Source organism: Symphalangus syndactylus, chromosome 19 (genome assembly GCF_028878055.3).
Source record: "Symphalangus syndactylus isolate Jambi chromosome 19, NHGRI_mSymSyn1-v2.1_pri, whole genome shotgun sequence".
In the NCBI taxonomy this organism is placed as follows: domain Eukaryota; kingdom Metazoa; phylum Chordata; class Mammalia; order Primates; family Hylobatidae; genus Symphalangus; species Symphalangus syndactylus.
This window is the reverse complement of record NC_072434.2, coordinates 18,814,969-18,835,392: the sequence shown is the minus strand read 5'-3', so window position 1 is coordinate 18,835,392 and position 20,424 is coordinate 18,814,969. Positions and strand designations below refer to the sequence as shown.

Below are 20,424 nucleotides of genomic sequence, written 5' to 3'. Positions count from 1 at the left end.
CAGTCTGCAGGTTAGCACCCCTCACTTGTCTGATGCTTACTGTTAACAGGGGCTTGCAAACATGTTATTATCACACCCATTAGGGCTGTTAAACACCAGGACAGAAATGATAGCCTATGAGGACAGCACTGACCCTCATAGACCAAAACTTCACTATGGGGATGATGTGTACTTTGGCCTGCCCTGAAGCAGGAGGCGGTCTTAATGGGCTGAAGACACTAACTTTTTTTTTTTTTGAGACAGTCTGGCTTTGTCGCCCAGGCTGGAATCCAGTGGTGCGATCTCAGCTCACTTCAACCTTCGCCTCCCGGGTTCAAACGATCCTCCTGCCTCAGCCTTTTGAGTAGCTGGAACTACAGGCACCTGCCACCATGCCCGGCTAATTTTTGTATTTTTAGTAGAGATGGAGTTTCACCATGTTGGCCAGGCTGGTCTTGAAGTTCTCACCTCAGGTGATCTGCCCACCTCAGCCTCCCAAAGTGCTGGGATTATAGGTGTGAGCCACCGAGCCCGGCCAAAGACGCCAACTCTGAGCCTTAGACACACGCACAACTTGGGAATTTAATCTTCACTTTTCCTCCCATAAATATAGAGTGAGGGTGTGATGCCAGCCTCAGCCCAGTCTCCTTGGGGTCTGCATCTCTGCTTCCTGGCAGCCTCTTGAGTCGACTTGGGGATTTGACGTCAGTTGCTCAGCTCCATTCCTTCCTTCTGGACTTGGGGAGGTCCGGATATGTTGGGGAGTGAGTCACTGCGGGGGACTGAGGGGGTGGTTCCCGTTCTCCCTCTAGCCCCCTCAACCAATGATCCAAGTTCAAGGAGCTCATCTCTGTTGTCAGACCATCGAGCTAGTGCCTTGAAGTCTCTGGAACAGCTGTGGGAGTCAAGAATCATTACTCCAGACAAAAGGTAGAGAGCAGATGCAATATCTAGTTATTACAGAGCTGGCCTTGAGAGCCAGGAGCTGTGCCAGGCGCAGATACGAGAGGGGCTGCAGGGGCTGTGTCCAGCTGGCGGTTGTGGTGGGGTGCTGGCTGTAGGGTCTCCCTGGGCTCCTCGGAGAGCTCACATTCTGCCAGGTGCTTCAGAGAAAGGGATGAGGAGGGGCAGGGGCTGGATACCACTGGCTGTGCCTATCCCCAGGAGAGGACAAAATCTGCCACCTGCAGGACAGCTTTTCCTGTTGTCATCGGCTGTCATATATTCTCTCCATGCCTGTGGCCTGCACTTAGCCAGATCCCCAGAAATCTCAGGCACGTCCTGGCTGAGTCACCTAGAGTCTCTGCGTCTTCATTTCTGTGGCTGTAAACAGGAAGCTATTCATAGCTACCTTCCTCTACAGCCACACTCAGCTACAACTGCATCTGGATCCCCTCTCCTCATGGGCTCTTGTCAGATGGAGAAGGTGCGGGGGGAAGAGGAGCCTAAAGCACCAAACCTGGGCTAGGGAGTCTGAGAGGAGACAGGGGACAGGCCACTGCCCCTGGGGCAGCAATTTTACCAGCTCCCCTCCATGTGCTCCCCCTCACTCCCCAGGGTACGCCCGCAGGGCTGCAGGCATCATCTGCTTACCGCACCCAGGAAGGGGATGTTGCAGACATTGCCCAGGAAGCCGAAGGCGACAGGGAAAAAGCCCCTAGGAGCAGAGGGGAGAAGGGAGGAGTCAGTGATGGCCCAGGAAGGGAGGATAGAGGGCAGGAGGCTGAGGTCCACCGAAAGCTTCAAGCTCTGGCTTCTGCGCACCAGGGGCAGGCTTGGTTCTGCAGTCCTGTGTTCCAAGAGGCAGTTGAGTGACATGATTAAGAATGAAGGCCCTAGGGTCATACTCCCTGGGTTCACATCTTGGCTCTACCACTTACTGGCACCATATACACACTTGGGCAAATTCCTTAACTTCTCTGAATCTCAATTTCCAGCCATAAAATGTGGCTAACAATAACAGTATCTACGTCATAAGGCTGTGTACAAAGAAATGCTCAGGAAGTGCTTATTTTTATTATTGTTACTGTCATGATTATTACTCTTCTGGCCTAAAGCTTTCTTCTCTTCCTGAGATCCACCTGCCCCGGGTGTCCTGAGCCCTGGGCGTGGGGGGCTGTTGGAAGCCATGCTCACCGTTACACTCCCTGGTGCCCTGGCTCCCCCAGGCACACAGCCACTCCTGCCTTTGGCAACCCTGCTGTCATCAAAGATACCCTGCCAAGGCCTGACTGCAGACACATGCGTGACCCCTCACAGGGCTTGGAGGTGCCAAGGCTGGCATGGGAAGGGATCCTGGTGTGTGGTGGATGGGAAGGGAGATTTGAAATATGGATTCTGGCTGAGCCAATTCCTTACCATGGGCCTCAATTTCCCAAGGTTTCACTGCACTCTGAGGTCCCTGATAGCTGTAATTTGTTTGCCTTCTGTGTTACTGCACAGTGTCTTTGTCAAGGCTGACTTTCAGTTTGAACTATCGAATTTGCTGCTGTCCCACTCCACTTTCTAAGCCCTCCATAAATGCTAACTGTTGTCAGAATTTATTTATGGGTCTTCCCTACTAAACTGTAAATTCCTTAGGAACTTTTTCCTCATTCAGTGCGCCACATCCTCACACCTGGCCCTGTATTTGGCATACAGTAGGTGCTTATTATATATTTGACAATTTGAATAAGTGACTGTTTGAAAATGACATATAGGTACATATATATATATATATATATTTTTTTTTTTTTTTTTTTTTTTTTTTTTTTTTTTTGAGACAGAGTCTCGGTCTGTCACCCAGGCTGGAGGCAGTGGTGCGATCTTGTCTCACTGCAACCTTCGCCCCCTGCGTTTAAGCAATTCTTGTGTCTCAGCCTCCCTAGTAGCTGGGATTACAGGCACTTGCCACCAAGCCTGGCTCATTTTTTTTTTTTGTATTTTTAGTAGAAACAGGGTTTCACCATGTTGGCTAGTCTGGTCTTGAACTCCTGACCTCAAGTGATCCGCCTGCCTCGACCTCCCAAAGTGCTGGGATTATAGGTGTGAGCCACTGTGCCCAGCCATAAAATGACATATTTGAATATGGAATAAATAGATGGCAGGTATGCATGAGAAAATTTAAAGCCACACTTCGTGAAGTCTCTGAGGCCTAGGCCATTCAGGCTAATCAGGGGGTTTCAGGGCTGCATTCAGCAAACGGGGGCTCCTTATGAGAACCCAGGGATTCCTGAGCCCCACTCCTTTCCATGATTGCAGAAGCCATCATTCTTCCAGTCTCCACTGTCCTGATCCCACCCCTATTCTCTCCACACTACCCTGTAGACATATGAAGTCTTCCTTCCCACCCACCCCCACTCTCTCTGAGACCCCTTCCTTCCTTTTCCTTCAGTACCCTCCAGTCTTCTCTTAGACCCTACCCATCCCTCAAGGCTTCTCTCAAGTCCTGCTTCCCCTACGACACTACCCTGGGCTCCCCTGTAAGTGCCTACAGGCCTGGCAGTGGCCACACATCATGGCTGAGTTCCACCCTGCCTTTTCCCAGGCCCAGGGCTGACACAGGCCCGGCCAGGGGATGACACAGGGGTCAGAAGCCAGAGCCCCCTGGGTCAAGGGCGACCTTTTTCACATACTAGTTTGAGACTTCGAGCCGGGGACAACTTCTCTGAGTGTTGGTTTCCTTATCTATGAAGTAGAGGATAATCCTATAGTGGGTTGTTGTGATAAAATAAGATGATGATCATGAGTGTGACTGGAACATGTTAGCTCACTGCCCTTCCTCTCTGGCTGGATCACTGAGATTTGAGGGCAGGCCTCGTGTCTCTTCCCTGCTCACAGGCACAGTGCTGGGGGCACAGTGCTGGGAACACAGTCGGCACTCTATCAGTATTTGTTGATGGATGGGCTAATCCCTCCAGAGTACCCTTCAGCCTGCTTTAGGGGCCTTTCCAAAGTGTCCGGTTCTCATCTCTTGCAGGATAAAGTCCCAGCTTCTGCACTCCCTGCTGGGGTGATCTCAGCCACTCAGATGCTTTGGTGGATCTGTCCAGGATTACAGGGATTTGCACTCACTTAAACAGGCTGAAGAATCCGTAGGTTTCCAGGAACATGCCCAGGAGGGGCCAGCGTAGGAGCACGATAACCACACCCCCCAGGAAGAAGCTGGTTCCCTTGAGCTTGTGCCGTTGGAAGAAGAACCAAAAGGTCTTCCTCAAGCCAATGATGAGGGAGAGGCCCGTCAGGAGCAGCAGCTGTAGGGGAAGGAGGGGAGCATGAAGGAAACCCACCAGCCCCCTGAGGAGTGGGGGGCTTAGGCCTGGAGCCAGGCGGCGGGCAGGGGCAGTATGTGCTAACTCTTCAAGACCATCTGAGCGAGGGCCATCCAGCAATGTGGCAGAATCCCAGAGCCTTGATAAGTATTGCTGGCTGGGAACAGGACTGCGCAGAGGCAGGGGGATAGATGAGAAACGTTTGATGGTTTCTAGTTGCCTACCCAGTTCCCTGGAGCCCAAGCACTTTTTCATATGGGACTTGGTTTCTCACCGTACCATCTGGGGAAGATGGAATTGGGCGGGATTTTTATTCCAAAGAAGTGAAGATTGAGGCCTAAGTAGGTTAGGCAGCCATACTGAAAGTCACACAGAACCTTCAGAGGCTCCACTGCCTACAGAATAACCCTCCAGGCCCTCCCCTGGATGCCCTATCACTGTCTTCAGCTTGGCTCCTAATGAATCCCTTAAGAGTGCCCAGGCTCTCGTCAAATTGAACTCTCTGGTTTTCTTCCAGCATATCCCATGCTTCCCTGCTCCTTCCCCACACCTTTTCTCCTGCTGTTCCAATCCCCCTGGAAGTGCTTTATTCACCTCCACACCCATTTCATTTCCAAATTCCTCTCCACCCTTCTCCAATTCAGTGTGCCCTGTTTCCACTGAGCCGCTTGTTTCATATTAGATGTGTTTACCACGGCCCCTGCCTTCCTCCAGCCACGTATGTCATGTTATATCTCTAGTCCTAGAGTGGGATTCAGATGGCAAGGACAGTGTCTGAGTCCTCTTAGAACCCCCAGGGTCTCGCCCAGAGCTCGGTGTGAGAATCCAGGTCCTCAGATTCTTGGTGCCAGCGGGCTCTGCGTCCATTTTCTGTGCCCTCCTCTGCCCAGGCTTGATGATGTCTGACCCCTGGATAGGCATGGTCTGAATAAACTTGGGATTTATTTAAGGGATTTATTTAAAGACTTAAATAAACTTTAAGTCTTTATTGCCAGGACTATCCTGGCAATAGAGACTTCAGAAAGGTTTGGGCAGGGGAGTGGGGACACAGGGCTGGGGGACTCACGTTTCCGAAGGCCAGGAGCACGGAATCAAGGTACAGGAGTGTTCCAAAGAGGATGAAGAAGATGCCGAAACCGGTGATCCCCACACCAATCTCTGCAATGGGCAAGGAGGTGGTGGAGGAAAGGGCTTTGGGGAGCAGGTGGGGACCCTGAAACTTCCCCCATTGCCACAGGAGAGGTGCCCCCTATGGGGGTGACTCCACTTCCATCCGGGAATCTCAGCTTTCATGCTCTCAGGGGATGGTGGGATGGGAAGGGGAAGGTAGGATGGCATGAAGCTTTGTCTGGCACCTGGGAACTGTGCTGTCACTTCTGTACACAGTGGCATTCTGTCCTCACCGCAGCCCTGTGCGGAAGCAGGTGCTGCCCTGACCACTTTATACTCTCAGCCTCCTCTTGTCCTCAAAAGCCACATTATCCACATCAGTATCAGGGCTGAACATAGCATCTGCCTCCTCTGCTCCTGCCTTGTGCAACTGAGAACCACTGGAGCCCAGCCCACACTGCGCAGAAGGGAGCTGCTGAAAACTCAGGACCACCAGCCCCAAAGAGCCTCAGAACCACCCAGCTCTCCTGGTCCTTTCTCAAGAGGCAGGCCCGCCTGAGCAACTCTCCACACTGTCTCCTTTCTCCTCAGAATTGCCCTGTCTCCACTCTCATGTGGTGACATTTCCCACTGGATTGGGAAAACAGAAGTCATCAGTTAGGAATGCATTCCTCTTCCCAGCTGGGACCTATACCCAAGACCCAAGCCTGCACCTGCTCCCATTGTCCTCCCTCCCTCCTGCAGCAGGCACCTTGTGGGCCCGCCACACACTCTTCGGCCAACTCTCATTTCAACCCAGTGGCTTTGGGCAGTTCTGCTGAGGCTGGACCCACACTGACAATGAGCCCCCATTCCCAAGGTTTGACAGTGAGCCCCCATTCCCAAGGTTTGTAAGTGTCTCGGGGCATTCTTTGAAGCTGCAGGAGTTCGCTCAAAGCCAGCAAGAGTAGCCTAGAAGTGCAGGACATGAAGTCCCCCTCGTTTCGTCAAGGACTACATTTTTGACACTTTGATAAACATATTTCAGATCGCTCCCCTCAAGACGAGTTGTACAATAACCGGATATAGTGTTCCTTTTTTCCTTAACCCTCTCCATCACTCAGAATTGTTCATTTTACTTATCTTTGCCACTATGATAGTCAATAAACGAAAATTCATTCTGTTGCTTTGTTTTTAAATTGTTACCTTTTTAAATTTTAAATTGTGGCAACATGCACATAAAACGAAACTTACCATCTAACCATTTTAAAATGTACAGTTCAGTGGTATTAAGCGCATCTCCTGAATTCTTCATCTTGCAAAGCTGAAAGTCTACACCCATTAAACAGTAGCTCCCCATTCCCCTCCCACCAGCCTCCAACAACCACCATTTTACTTTCTCTATGAATTTTTGACTACTCTGGGAACCTCCTATAAGTGGAATCATACAATATTTGTCTTTTTGTGACTGTCTTATTTTACTTATCATAAGGTTCTCAAGTTTCCTTCATGTTATAGCATGTGTCTGAATTTTCTTCCTTTTTAAGACAGAATAATAGTCCATTGCTATCTGTATCCCACATTTTGTTGATCCATTCATCTGTTGATGGACATCTGGGTGGCTTCCATCCATCTCTTACCTATTATAAATAGTGTTACCATAAATGTGAGTGTAAGAAAATATCTCTTCAAGACCCTGCTTCCGATCCTTTCAGGTATATACCCCACAAAGTGGAATTACAGAATTATACTGGATCACATGGTAATTCTACTTTTAATTTTTTGAGGAATTGCCATTTTGTTTTCCATTGTGACTGCACCATTTAACATTCCCAGCAACAGTACACAAGAGTTCTAATTTCTCCACATCTTGCCAATACTTTATCTGTTTTGTTTTGTTTTGATAGCAGCCATGCTAATGGGTATAAGTTAGTATACACTGTGGTTTTGACTTACATTTCCCTAATGATTAATGATTAATGATTAATGATCTTTTCATGTGCTTGTTAGCTGTGTGTATATCTTCTTTGGAGAATTGTCTAGTTAAGTCCTTTGCCTATTTTTTAAACAGGTTGTTCTTTTTGTTGCTGAGTTGTAGGAGTTCTTTATATATTTTGGATATTAACTATCGAGTATATGATTTGCAAATATTTTCTCTCACTCTGTAGGTCACCTTTCAGTCTGTTGACTGTGTCCTTTGATGCACTGAAGTTTTAAAATTTTGATGTAGTCTGATTGATGTCTTTTTTCTTTTGTTGTCTGTGCTTTTCATGTCATATCCTAGAAATCATTATCAAATCCATTGTTGTTATGCTTTCCCCTATGTTTTATTCTAAGAGTTTTATAGTTTTAGCTCTTATTTTTAGGCCTTGGATCTGCTTTGAGTTACTTTTTGCAGATAGTATAAGGTAAGGATCCACCTGCATCTTTTGCATATGGATATCCAGTTTTCCCAGCACTATCTGTTGGAAAGACTGTTCTTTCCCCATTTCATGGTCTTGAAATGGTCTTTCCCCATTTCATGGTCTTGATACCCTCGTCAAAAATTGTACTGGACTGGTTAGAATCAGTTCTCATAACCTCTATGAAATTGGTATTATTAATATGCTTTTGCAGATAGTTGTTAAAAGTGAGGGAAAAATTATTCTGGTGTTTAGAGGCAGAACTGTAAACAAAATTGTCGAGACTAGATTTACTGGCTGAGTTATATTTACAACTGAAAGAAAATGAAACAACAGAATCATCTTCTGGGTAGTTAATCCATCATCTGTTGCTACGCAGATTTTAAGAGGATTAGGATCAATTCCAATACAGAAAAAAGGTCAAAGAGCTTCTTTAAAAGAATCATCAAAAATACAGCGATGAAGCCAGGTGCTCAGTGGCTCACACCTGTAATCCCAGCACTTTGGGAGGCTGATGTGGGTGAATCACTTGAAGTCAGGAGTTCAAGGCCAGCCTGGCCAACATAGTGAAACCCCGTCTCTGCTAAAAATACAAAAATTAGCTGGGCATGTTAGCACGCGTCTCTAGTCCCAGCTACGTGGGAGGCTGAGGCAGGAGAATTACTTGAACCTGGGAGGTGGAGGTTGCAGTGAGCCGAGATTACACCACTGCACTGCAGCCTGGGCAACAAGAGCAAAACTCCATCTCAAAAAAAAAAAAAAAAAAAGAAAGAAAGAAAAAAGAAAAATACGGTGATGAGATCTAGCATTCAAATTATAGACTGAAACCTTGCTCAACTCATAGTCTGGTATCATGCCAGTCTTACTGGATCTCACTTTTGGCAGCAGCTGGATTTTGTTGGGACCCAGTGTAACATAATTTCTCTCAACATATCACCCAGCTGCCCAGAATCCATTTTCTACTAAAAGCTGATTCCTTGTGTTCCTGAGAAGCCTTGTGATTGATTTGGGCTTGTTTCCTACTTCTACCTCCTCCTGCTGGCCTGAATTAAATCTCTTAGAAGCTGGGACAGCTCAGCAGAATATCACCCCCGTGGGTCGTGATGAAGGTTGTGTTTTTTCAACATTTCCATCCTCAGAGACAACACATTGAGAATCTAGAGTTACATCTACCTGAATTACCAAGATAATTTCGTGTGGGTCAGAATATTGTGGAGGAAGACCACAGTCATCTTTCTTTAACCCAAATGATAAAAGTGTTTTAGATTTTTATGCTTGTTATAAAATATCTGTTGTTGGCTTATGCCTGCCATAAAAACATCTGTCATTGATTTCAGCTCTGACTATACACCCTTTCCTCCCCCTCAGAAGGTATACTTGTGTGGAAACACGATGTGCACACTTTGTGGGGTTTTCATTTCGTTTGTTGAACTTTCTATATGTTCATCCTGCACACACTTAAGAACAGCCTCATACTCATTTTGTAGAAACAGCATAAGTTTCTCAGATTCACACGTGACGTCCATTCTCCTATTTATTCCTTCTTCTTCTGCAGCAGTGATTTGCTGGCTGGCATAGTTATCCCTCCTCCACCTGTTCTACACTCTTCTTTAAGGGCAGATGCAATTTCAGGACTCTCCTGTGATGGGGGCAGCCTTCTTTATGGGCCACACTTAGTGCTCTCAGTGCTCAGTGGGACACAAAACCCCACAGAAAAGGGTCAGAAACTATGTTTCTCACATACAAGCTTCAGACCCGCCTTTGCCTCTTGCTTCTGGAGTAGCTTAGCTATTTCAGTCAAGTTACCCAGACAGAGGTTGCTCCTAAAGTTCTTTTCAGGCAGCAACCATGGCAGAAAGAGCGGAGGGGTGGGGATGTCATACAGATGCCCCCAGGAGTGACAGGCGTGCCTGCGGGCACGGTCCCCCGTGACCCAGACAGATTGGGCAGCGCGCCCTCTGCTGGAGGCGGCCAGGGCTGTCACGCCTATACCCAGCCGAAGAAAGCTGGGAGGCCAAGGTAACTTCAGGGAGGCCTGGCTCTCCAGGCGCCACCTAGAAATGGAGGCCAGCTTTAGGTCTCCCTGGCAAGGTACACTGATGGCTGCACTGGTGCCCTTGCTTAGCTCCTTGCTCTGCAACTCCCGAGTTGCTGCCAAGAAGAGCCCACGGCCACCTGATACAGACAAGCCAGGCTTCCCCGACTCCCCATTTTGTAGCTCACTTTAAGAAAAGCCGGGTTCAATGTCTTTCTTGCTCCAGAAATCAGCTACAGCTCCAAGGAAACAATATCTCATGGAGCAGGCAGATGAGTCCTTCTGGCCTCAGGCGCGCAGTCAGTCTCAGAACATCATTGTCTTTTTTCCCCCTTTTCCTTTTCTTAAAGCAATCACAAATGTACAGGAAACTTGCAAGTACAGTACAGAGAATATTCTTCTTGAACCGTTTGAAAGTAGTTGCCACCTCATACCTCATCACCCCTGAATGCTCTGGTGTGATTTTTAAAACTCCTGAACACTAAGGACATGAATAGACAATTCTCAAAAGAAGATACACAAACAGCCAACAAACATGAAAAAATGCCCAACATCTCTAATGATCAGGGAAGTGCAAATCAAAACCACAATGTGATACCACCTTACTCCTGCAAGAATGGCCATAATCAAAAAACAAACAAACAAAATAAATGTTGGTGTGGATGTGGTGAACAGTGAACACTTCTCCACTGCTGGTGGGAATGTAAACTAGAATAACCACTATGGAAAACAGTGTGGAGATTCCTTAAAGAACTAAAAGTAGAACCACCATTTCATCCAGCAATCCCACTGCTGGGTATCTCCTCGGAGGAAAATAAATCATTATACGGAAAAGATACTTGCACATGCCTGTTTCTAGCAGCACAGTCTGGAATTGCAAAAATATGAAACCAGCCCAAATGCCCATTAGTCAATGAGTATATAAATTGTGATATATATATATATATATATATATATATATATATATATATATATATATATATCATGAACCACTACTCAGCCACAAAAAGGAATGAAATAATGGCATTCGCAGCAACCTGGATGGAATTGGAGATCATTATTCTAACTGAAGTGACTCAGGAATGGAAAAGTAAACATCATATGTTTTCACTCACAAGTGGGAGCTAAGCTATGAGGATGCAAAGGTATAAGAATAATACAATAGACTTTGGGGACTCATGGGAAAGGGTAGGAGGGGGCTGAGGGATAAAAGACTACACACTGGGTACAGTGTATACTGCTTGGGTGATGGGTGCATCAAAATCTCAGAAATCACACTAAAGAACTTATTCATGTAACCAACCACCTGTTCCCCAAAAACCTATTAAAATAAACAAGCAAACAAAAAAGTCTCCTAGACAGCCAACATACAGCCATCAAAATTGGGAAATTAACATTGATATGTGACTATCCTCTAACTCTCAGACTCCACTCAAGTTTCATCACTTACTCCAGTAGCATCATTTATAGCAAAAGAATCCAGTCCATCGTTCTGTGTGGCATTTAATGATCATGTCTCTTTAAACTCTTCTGTCTGGAACAGCTCCTTGGTCTTTCCTTGGCATGACCTTGACACTTTTGAAGATTCAGGCCACTTATTCTGTAGCCATCTCTCCATTTGGGTTTGTTGGATGTTTCCTCACAACTAGATTCAGGTTATGCATCTTAGGCAGAAATAGCACAAGATGTGATGCTGTATTTTTCTCACTGCATCCTGGTAGGTGGTGCATGATGTCAATTTGCCCCATCGCTGATAATGTTTCTTCACTCTTAAGGCAGTATCTTCCAGGCCCCTCACATTTAATTTTCTTAACTACCTGTGACATAGGTACTACTAATAGCACCATTTCACAAACAAACCTGAAACAGAGTTTAAGTCATTTGCCCGGGGATACACAGCAGCTGGCAGAAGCAGGATTTGAACCTAGTCTCGAGCTCAAAAAAATGCCTTTTGTGCGGGCACGGTGGCTTACATCTATAATCCCAACACTTTGGGACGCTGAGGTGGGTGGATCACCTGAGGTCAGGAGTTCGAGACCAGCCTGGCCAACATGGTGAAACCCTGTCTCTGCTAAAAATACAAAAAATTAGCCGGTGAGGTGGTGGGCACCTGTAATCCCAGCTACTTGGGAGGCTGAGGCAGGAGAATCACTTGAACCCAGGAGGTGGAGGTTGCAGTGAGCCAAGATCATGCCATTGCACTCTAGCCTGGGCAACAAGAGTGAAACTCCATCTCAAAAAACAAAAACAAAACAAAACAAAAAATAAAAAGTGCCTTTAACCAACCCAGTCCAGTCCGCTTCCGCAGGCAATGCTCTTGCCTTGGCCATTAATGATCTCCATGTTACCAGATCCAATGGGCAGGTGTGAACCATCATCTGTTAGAGCTGACCACTCCCGTGTTGAAACAGCTTTTCTCTTGGTTTGTGCACAACACGTTCTTGATTTTCTTCCTACTGCTCTAACTGCCCCTTTCTCTGTCTCCTCTGCCAGCTCCTACTTCTCTCTCTTCTTCTTGAGATTTGAATTGCACAGAGCTTGTGTCCAAGCTCACTTCTCTTCTTATTCTATTTCCACATGTATTCCCATGTGTTTATTTTTGTTTTTAATTTTGTCTTAAAGCTGGGATCTTGCTCTGTTGCCTAGGCTGGAGTGCAATGGCACGATCATAGCTCACTGCAGCCTTGAACTCCTGGGCTCAAGGAATCCTTCTACCTCAGCCTCCTGAGTAGCTGGGACTACAGGCACTTGGCCACCATGCCCAGCTAATTTTTTTAAATTGGTTTAAATTTTTTTATTGTTGAGACAGGGGTTTTGCAGTGTGCCCAGGCTGGTCTTGAACTCCTGGCCTCAAGCGATCCTCCCACTTTAGCCTCCCAAATTGCTGAGATTACAGACATGAGCCACCACACCCAGCCTCTCACGTCTTTAAACATCCCTTGTATGCTGATGACATTGATGTCTCTCTTTCTAGTCCATGCCTCTCTTTGGGCTTTGAAACTCATATCTAGCTGCTTACTTGGCATATCTGCCTGGTTTTCTCTCAGCTATCTTGAACTGGGCTAATCTTGAATCTCAAACTGGCCTATTTATCTTCCCTTCTTCAACTTGTGCCTCCCTTGGTTGTCCTCAAATGAGTAAACATGTCACCACCGCCCACCCCACCACTTAAGGCAAAAGCCCACCCCTCCACCATGAAATCCACAGCTAAGTTTTCTTTTCTTCTTCCAAGATACATATTGAAAGCTGTCCATTTCTCTCCATTCTTACCACCTAATTCCTGGCCACGATTATCTCTTTCCTGGACGTATGCAGCAGCCCCCATTTGGCCTCCTGCTTTATTCCTGCACCCTCCCAGTCCTTCTCCACACGGTGCTCAAAGGTCTTGCAAACCATACAACCTGATCATGTTAGCGTACTACCTAGACTCCTTCACGGCTGCCCACTGAGATTAGACTGCAGCAGAGCCTTCTCATCCACACTACGGCTCAAAGGCCTTACCTGGTGGGGCCCAGGCCTGCCTGTCCACCTCATCTCCTGCCACTGTCCCTATTGCCTGCCATGCTCCAACCACACTGTTCTCCCTGGCTTCCATATGAGCCCTCCTGACTCAGGGCCTTCGTACATGCAGTTTCCTGATCTGCAACACCCTGCCTCTCACTTGTTACTTGACAATGCATCCTCGTCATTCAGGTCTCAACTGAAATGTCAGTTGCTCAGGGAAAGCTGGTCCACTCTGTTCCCTGACCTAAATCCCTCATTTCTCTCTCTCACAGGACTTGCTTATCATATTTGGTAAGAGTATATTACTTGCAGGCTAATTGGTTTAACAAAGTGTCAGCGTGCCACTAGGTTGAGGACCCAACGCACCTCTCTATATATTTTTATTCGCCAGGTCCGTGGTTCTCAACTGGGCTGAGGGGATTGTGGGTGGGGAGGCGGGATGCGGGATGGAAATTTGTTTCCCAGGGGACATCTGGCAATGTTTGAAGACATTTTTTATTGTCACAACTTGGAGTGGGGGTGCTACTGGCATGTAGTGGATAGAGGCCAGAGATGCTGCTAATATCCTATGATGTACAGGACAGGCCCCCACAACAAAGAATTATCCTGCCCCAAAATGTCAATAGTGGGGAGGTGAGAAACTGTGCCTGCCTCGGTGATCTCATGGATGCTCATAGTCCTAAAAACCATGTTTATGCAGATTATTCCCACATTTCTGTCTCCAGCCCAGGCCTCTACCTGGAACTCCAGACTCACATAACCAACCACCTGCCTGACAACTCACCCAGATGTCTAACAGCACAAACAAACTCAACACATCTAAAGCCTAATTCCTGCTTCCCCCCCTCCCCCACTCAACCTTTCCCATTGCACCGGCTAAAAAATATACAAGGCATTCTTGACTCCTCTTTCTCTCACACCTTACGTCCAATCCATTGGCAAATCCTCAACACTTTCCTAAAGGCAGATCCAGCATGGACCACGCCCCACTAATCCCCTGCTAACACCTTGGTCTCCTCCACCTTCACACACTCAGGACTGGCTTCCCTGGCTGGGCGAGGTGGCTCACACCTGTAATCCCAGCACTTTGGGAGGCCAAGGCGGGTGGATCACTTGAGAGGTCAGGAGTCTGAGAGCAGCCTCGTCAATGTGGAGAAACCCCATCTCTACTAAACATACAAAACTTAGCCAGGTGTGGTGGTGGGTGCCTGTAACCCCAGCTACTTGGGAGGCTGAGGCAGGAGAATCGCTTGAACCCAAGAGGTGGAGGTTGTAGTGAGCAGAGATCATGCCACTGTACTCCAACCTGAGTGACAGAGTAAGACTCTGTCTCAAAAAAAAAAAAGAACTGGCTTCCCTGCTGCTGCCTTCATACCTCCACAGTCTATTCTCAACCCAGCACCCAGAATGATCTTTTAAACATAGAACATATCACACCACAGCACAAAACCAAGGTCATTACCATGGTCTGTAAGTCTCCAGTGTCCTGACCCCTCAGTGACCTCCCTGACCTAAACTCCTGTGATTCTCCCCTCACCTCACTTTGCTCCAGGTATACCCGCCTCCTTGTTCTTCAAACACACCAAGTATGCTAATGCCTCAGGGCCTTTGCACTGCCTGTCCCTGCTTCCTGAACATTTCCCCTCCAGCGAGCTGCATGGCTTTGCTTCCTCACTTCCTATAGATCTCTGAATAAAGATCTGAATAAAGGCTTACCTTCTCAGTGAGCCTTCCCTGACCACTCTACATAAAATAGCGACCCCTCCCACCTCGAACTCCATAGCCTCCTCTTGTTTTATTTTCATCTGGAGGACTTATCATCTTCTGATACACTACATACTTCTTTCTGTTAATTACCTGTCTCCGCTCTCTAGAATGTAAGCAGGGAGTCAGTTTCATTTAATGTTGGATTCTATGTACAACACAGTGCTTGGCACACAGCAGAGACAAATCTGTTGAGTGAACAAAAGAATGTTGTCACCAGTTCTCAGATGAAAAACCAAGGCTCAGAGGCTCTAAGTAACTCACCCAAACGAAGCCCATAGAGCCACAGTTCTTCCCAGGGCCCCAGGCCTGTTCCAAGACCTCCTCCCTACCTCTTCCCCCAAAAGAAGGGGAAGGATGTTTAGGAGTGAGGGTATGGTGGTTTGGTCAGGGGAGTGGAGTTTAGTTTTTTATAAGAAGCCTCCAGGGCCACAGGAGACCTTGATGGTGTGGGGAAAGATGTCTGAATGGGCAGAGGCCTCCTGAGTCCACCTTTGTGGCAACGCAGTTCTAAGAACCCGGGATGGGAAAGGGGTCAGTGTGACTGGGGAACCTGCCAGGTCCCCTGGGCACCAGCCTCTGTTTACCTGTGGGCCCTGAGCAACTCCCACCCGCTGGAGAGTAGGGAGCCACACCCCGCCCTGCCTGCTGCCCCAGGGTGCCAGCACAGCAGCTCCCAGCCCCTGGCTCCAGAGGTCACGCTTGTAGGTCACGCTTGTGGTGACAGCGAGCCCAGCTGGGAGAGAGAGCCAGCCGGCAGGGAGCCTGGCCTGGATAGCCCATTGCAGCCCCACTGCCCCCACTCACTCTGCCATTCGGTGATGGAGATCATGCTGCACTCAGCCTGGGGGGCCTTCCGGGTGGAAGCGGGCAAGTGGAGCGTGGACCAGAGGACGCAGCTGGTACATGGTCACGGGAAGCTGACCCTTGGTTAAGTTTCGAAATGAGCCCGTGGCAAATCATTAACTCTCCTTCCAGCCCCCGCTCCACCCCCGCACACCACGCAGGTGCTTCTACTCGTCGGCTCCCTCCTCCCTCCCGTTTTCCGGTAGGGCAATGCCCCTCCACCTGCCGCGCCCGCCCGGGGAAGGCACCGCCCACCTGACCCTTTCCTCGCACCGCCCGCTGTTCTGCGGCTCTCGTCTGCTCCGCGAAACATAGATTGTATGTGGAAGCATTGGAATCTAGGGAGTGGTCAGGTTTCTTGCTTGGTTTGATGGTATGGGAAGAGTTAGCATCTGTGTATCCCTTTGGGAATGTACTAAATTTATCTTCAAAGTCAAGCTTTTGGCTCTCTGCTATTACACATGCTAGGCGCTGGGAGGCGATGAGCGACTGAGCACAAAGCCTGTTGCTGACCTAATGGCAGAGCCAGATCTGGTTAAATCAATGGCAAAAGCGCCATAGGGGAAGTTAGACACGACGGTCTTCGACCTCCTTTCCCCAAGAGGCGTCCAAGCTTTGGACTGACTGTGATGTTGAACTATGGAAGACAAAGCCCTGAATTTGGGGTTGGGGCAGGACTGGACAATTTAGGGGGCCTGGTACTAGTCTACCCACCAGCTGTGTAGACATGGATTCGTCCTTTTCTCCTTCGGGCCTGCAAAAGGAGGGGCAGTAGTTCCTAACATCCTTTTTTCCCATCGCAGAGCAGTGGTTCTCAACGCCAGGAGAGCCAACATCCACTTTGCAATGTCTTCTGTGTCCAGAAATAAAGAAATTTCAAAGATGATATGACTAATCTACATACATCATTTAAAAATGCAAATAGGCTTGGCATGCAAAATGCATTATGTTTGTAATCCCAGCATTTGGGGAGGCCAAGGCAGGAGGATTGCTTGAGCCCAGGAGTTTCAGACCAGCCTGAGCAACATAGTGAGACCTTGTCTCTACAATAATGAAAATAAAAAATTAGCCAGATGTGGTGTTGCCTGCCTGTAGTCCCAGCTACTGGGGAGGCTAAGGTAGGAGGATTGCTTGAGCCCAGAAGGTCGAGGCTGCGATGGGCTGTGAAGCCATGCATACCAGCCTGGGCAGAAGAGCGAGATCCTGTCTCAAAAAAACAAGCCAAACAACAACAACAAAAGCAAGGAAAGCTATCATAGTTTCTTAAAAAGAAACAAAAAGATAAATTATAATAAAACATGATGTCTTTCAATATATAAATGTTCAGGCAAGACTTACCAGAAGACATAAATGAAATAGGCAGATTGCTTGCACCCACACATAATATATGTTTGAATTTAAGAGAAATAGAAGACGAGCCATTCTATGCAAGAATAAAAATCACACACATGCAAGAAAATGAAAGAGTAGCAGGAAGTGAACATAGAATAAAAACTGTTAGGTAAGGAATAACAGACCAGACGTACTTGCATATGATGAGAGGGAAAGCATCTTGATTGAAATAGGGATAACATAGCAAGGCAAATTAGAGAGCACAAGGTGGAGATAATATAGAAGTATGATGTGCATGCAAAGGAACTGAGTCTTATGTATGTGTGTGTTGTCAAAATAGCTCCCATGGAATGGGGTCGCCATAGTGTACCACAGACACATCAACCTCTGTCTTGAAACATATCAGTGTTGAGGTAAAATTCAGTCTCTGGGATCTTACAAGGCCTTAGAGATCACATATTTCCAATAGGCAATGGGGGGTAGAGGATGGATTGGGAAAAGAAAAGAAGATAAAAGTGGTTTAGAGCAATTGCATGTGGACACCCGGGACAGTGTTGTAAACACAGGACACATTTCCACACACAATTGTGACAACATAGGTATTCATCCTTGGGCTGCAAAAAAAAACTTTAAACATATAAAGGATGGCAATAATACGAAATAAACTCTAAAAACTTTTATTAAGGAAACTCAGTGAGATCTTCTGCATCTCAAGTGTCTCTGATTTCATGTTTGGTTCTCTCACATCTCCTCTGTTAAATATTTTCAGTCAATTTCTTTGCTTATTCAGTATCACCTACTGATTGGAACTGTTTTCAATCAAATACATAGTAGCTGAAATCTTATAATCCTTTGTGTAGACAATGCATGGAGTAGATTATTCAATAATTTTGAGACAATGTCTTTATTCCTTTTAAGCTTCTGCTCCATAATAACCATCTACTAACTTTCTGAGTGTTCATGAAATTTATTTTTAAAAGCTTACGAAACCTTTTGGTATTACTGTCCATTGAAGTATGACCAACTTTTACTGGTAGTGGGTTTAGTTCAGTTGTACATTCAAAAGTGCAGGATATGGGACAATTCTTTGTTTCGGAAATCTGTCCTGTGCACTGCAGTCACGAAATGCCAGTTAGAGTTTTGCACCCTTATGATTGAGACAACCAAATGCCCCTAGGGGCCAGAATCATCCCTGTTGAAATCACTGGTAGGTTAAGAGCTTCATCCTAGCTTCATGAAGCCTTGGGCATTTTATTTATCCTTTCCGTGCCTCAGCTTCTTGGATAATTATAGTACCTATGACTGACATAGAGGATGAGGATTCGTGAGTAAATGCATGTGAAGTGCATAGAACCAGGTACCTGGAACATAGTAAGCACTTAATGAACTACTGTTATTCCTGTTACTGTATAGTTATAATAATTACTATTGTTATTAACGTTATTATTAGTATACTGTTAATATGCTTTATATGAAAGACTTCTACTGTCATCTCAAATTGTGGTGCTAAACCACTCCCACAGGTGTATAAAATAGCAGCTGGGGATGCCCCTCCCTGCCCCCACCCCCAGCCATGGAACCCACCTGTGAGCTCAGGAGAATTAAATGCTCATGATACTGGGCCTTCCTGGCCTGATTCTCTGGGTACTGGAGTTGAGCCCAGAGGGGTTTCATCCTTCTGGAGAGGGACCTTCACAGGGACAACCCCAGGAAGGAGTATGCGAGCCCTGGAAGGCTGGTGCTAGTCCTAGACCCATGGCAGTCTCATGACCCTGCCATGATGAGAAAGGTGTGGGGTGGTGCAGTTACTCCCTGGGCTGGAGGCATAGAACTGGCAGGGGAGGGACACCTCAGGGATGGCACGGGCCCTGGTGATTTCTTCCAGCAAAGGGTATAGAGCTAGTAAAGGAGGGGTCCTGGAAAACCTTCTCCCTCTTCCCACATCAGGCCCCTGCAGGTGGCCAGGGAGCCTTTGCACATCTCCACTTCCACTTCCTCACATTTGGAAGTGAATTTGAGTTTTCAAAGTGATTTTCATCCATTTTCTCATTTGCCTTTCTTGAAAGTTCCATAAGATGGTGGTTAATATACCCATTTTCCAGACGAGGGAACTGAGACTCAAGAATTTAATGACTTGTCCAAATCTTCATGCAGCTAACAAGGAGCATGTTGCTAGGGGCAGGAGTTGAGGATGACATGCCACCTTCTCTCATCAGTCTCAGTAACGAGGTGAGGCTCGGGATGAGGAGGGGGACGTGGCGTGGCCCCAGTTCCCTGGCAGCAGCAGGGTCTGAGGCTTGGCTGCCTGCCTGACCTTGTCGTGCCTCTCTTCAAGAATAAATAAATGATCACGCAGTTACACAGCTCTGCTCCTTAAAGGGCATTCTGCTATTGCATTTTCATTTTTATTTCTCAGCCACTGCCCCCTTTTTACAAATCCCAACCTGGCTTGATCTGGTAGGGGATGGAGCAGGCACCAGCTGGCATCATCTCTTGAGAGGAGGAGGCAGCCCTTGTTGGTGGATGCAGTGATTCCCGGTGGTGCTCTGTGGTCTCACATTCCACCTCCTCCCCAAGCCCTTGCCACTGGCTCTGGCTCAGACGGAGGCTGCAGATACAAGCTCAGCCCCTCGGAAAGTGACGAGTTCTCCAATATGCATCCCCCTACCCCAGCCTCTGATGCAGGCCCTCCCCCAGAGCCTACATCTGGTCACAACTCTCCTGGGTTCACAAAGGACATCATCCTGGGGATGTGACAAAATCCAAAATAGAGTCAAATTTAAAAAGTTACCTCCTCTGTACTAGTCCTTAGAAATGGGAACATTTCTTCAGCCATGAAAGCCAAGCCGATGCAAGATCAGGAATTAGAGGAAGCTTGCTTTCTCATCTCTCCTTCTCGCTTTTTCTTGAGCCATCCCTCCCTCGGACAACATGCAGAAGCCCAGCTGAGCCTGCCAGTCTCCCGAGCGCACCTCTTCTCTTCCACTACTCATCCCACAAAATTTACCAGGCTTCTTGACCCTTGTTCCCCACAGTAAGATTCCAAATTGAGAAGCGCCGGTAAAGCCCTTCACACAGAGTGTCAATAACTGATAATCACTAAACACCTGCCAAGAGAAATAAACCAAAGGGATGGAGGCAGGATGAGAATTGGGGTGTTCTCATACTTCCCACCAAGTTATACACCTTCTTGTAAAGCAGCAATATAGCACATTGTGTAGTA

General features: G+C 47.2%; 1 protein-coding gene across 1 annotated transcript; it reads right to left on the bottom strand.

The window, feature by feature from the left end:
• Positions 1 to 439: 439 nt before the first annotated feature.
• On the bottom strand, positions 440 to 16,005 carry GOLT1A (golgi transport 1A). The gene is made up of 5 exons (XM_055234149.2): positions 15,831 to 16,005; positions 5,296 to 5,387; positions 4,033 to 4,211; positions 1,573 to 1,636; positions 440 to 874 (listed from the first exon to the last, which is right to left on the bottom strand). The coding sequence occupies exons 1-5, from the start codon at positions 15,853 to 15,855 to the stop codon at positions 836 to 838; spliced, it is 399 nt and encodes a 132-aa protein (XP_055090124.1). The 5' UTR covers positions 15,856 to 16,005; the 3' UTR covers positions 440 to 835.
• Positions 16,006 to 20,424: the final 4,419 nt, after the last annotated feature.

Excerpts from the sequence above, each read along its gene's own strand:
- GOLT1A (XM_055234149.2), bottom strand. The coding sequence starts at position 15,855 with ATGATCTCCATCACCGAATGGCAGA. Across the intron at positions 4,212-5,295 it reads TGCTCCTGGCCTTCGGAAAC|CTGCTGCTCCTGACGGGCCT; the intron begins GTGAGTCCCCCA and ends CTTCCCCTACAG. Across the intron at positions 875-1,572 it reads ACATCCCCTTCCTGGGTGCG|CTGTTCCAGAGACTTCAAGG; the intron begins GTAAGCAGATGA and ends TGACTCCCACAG.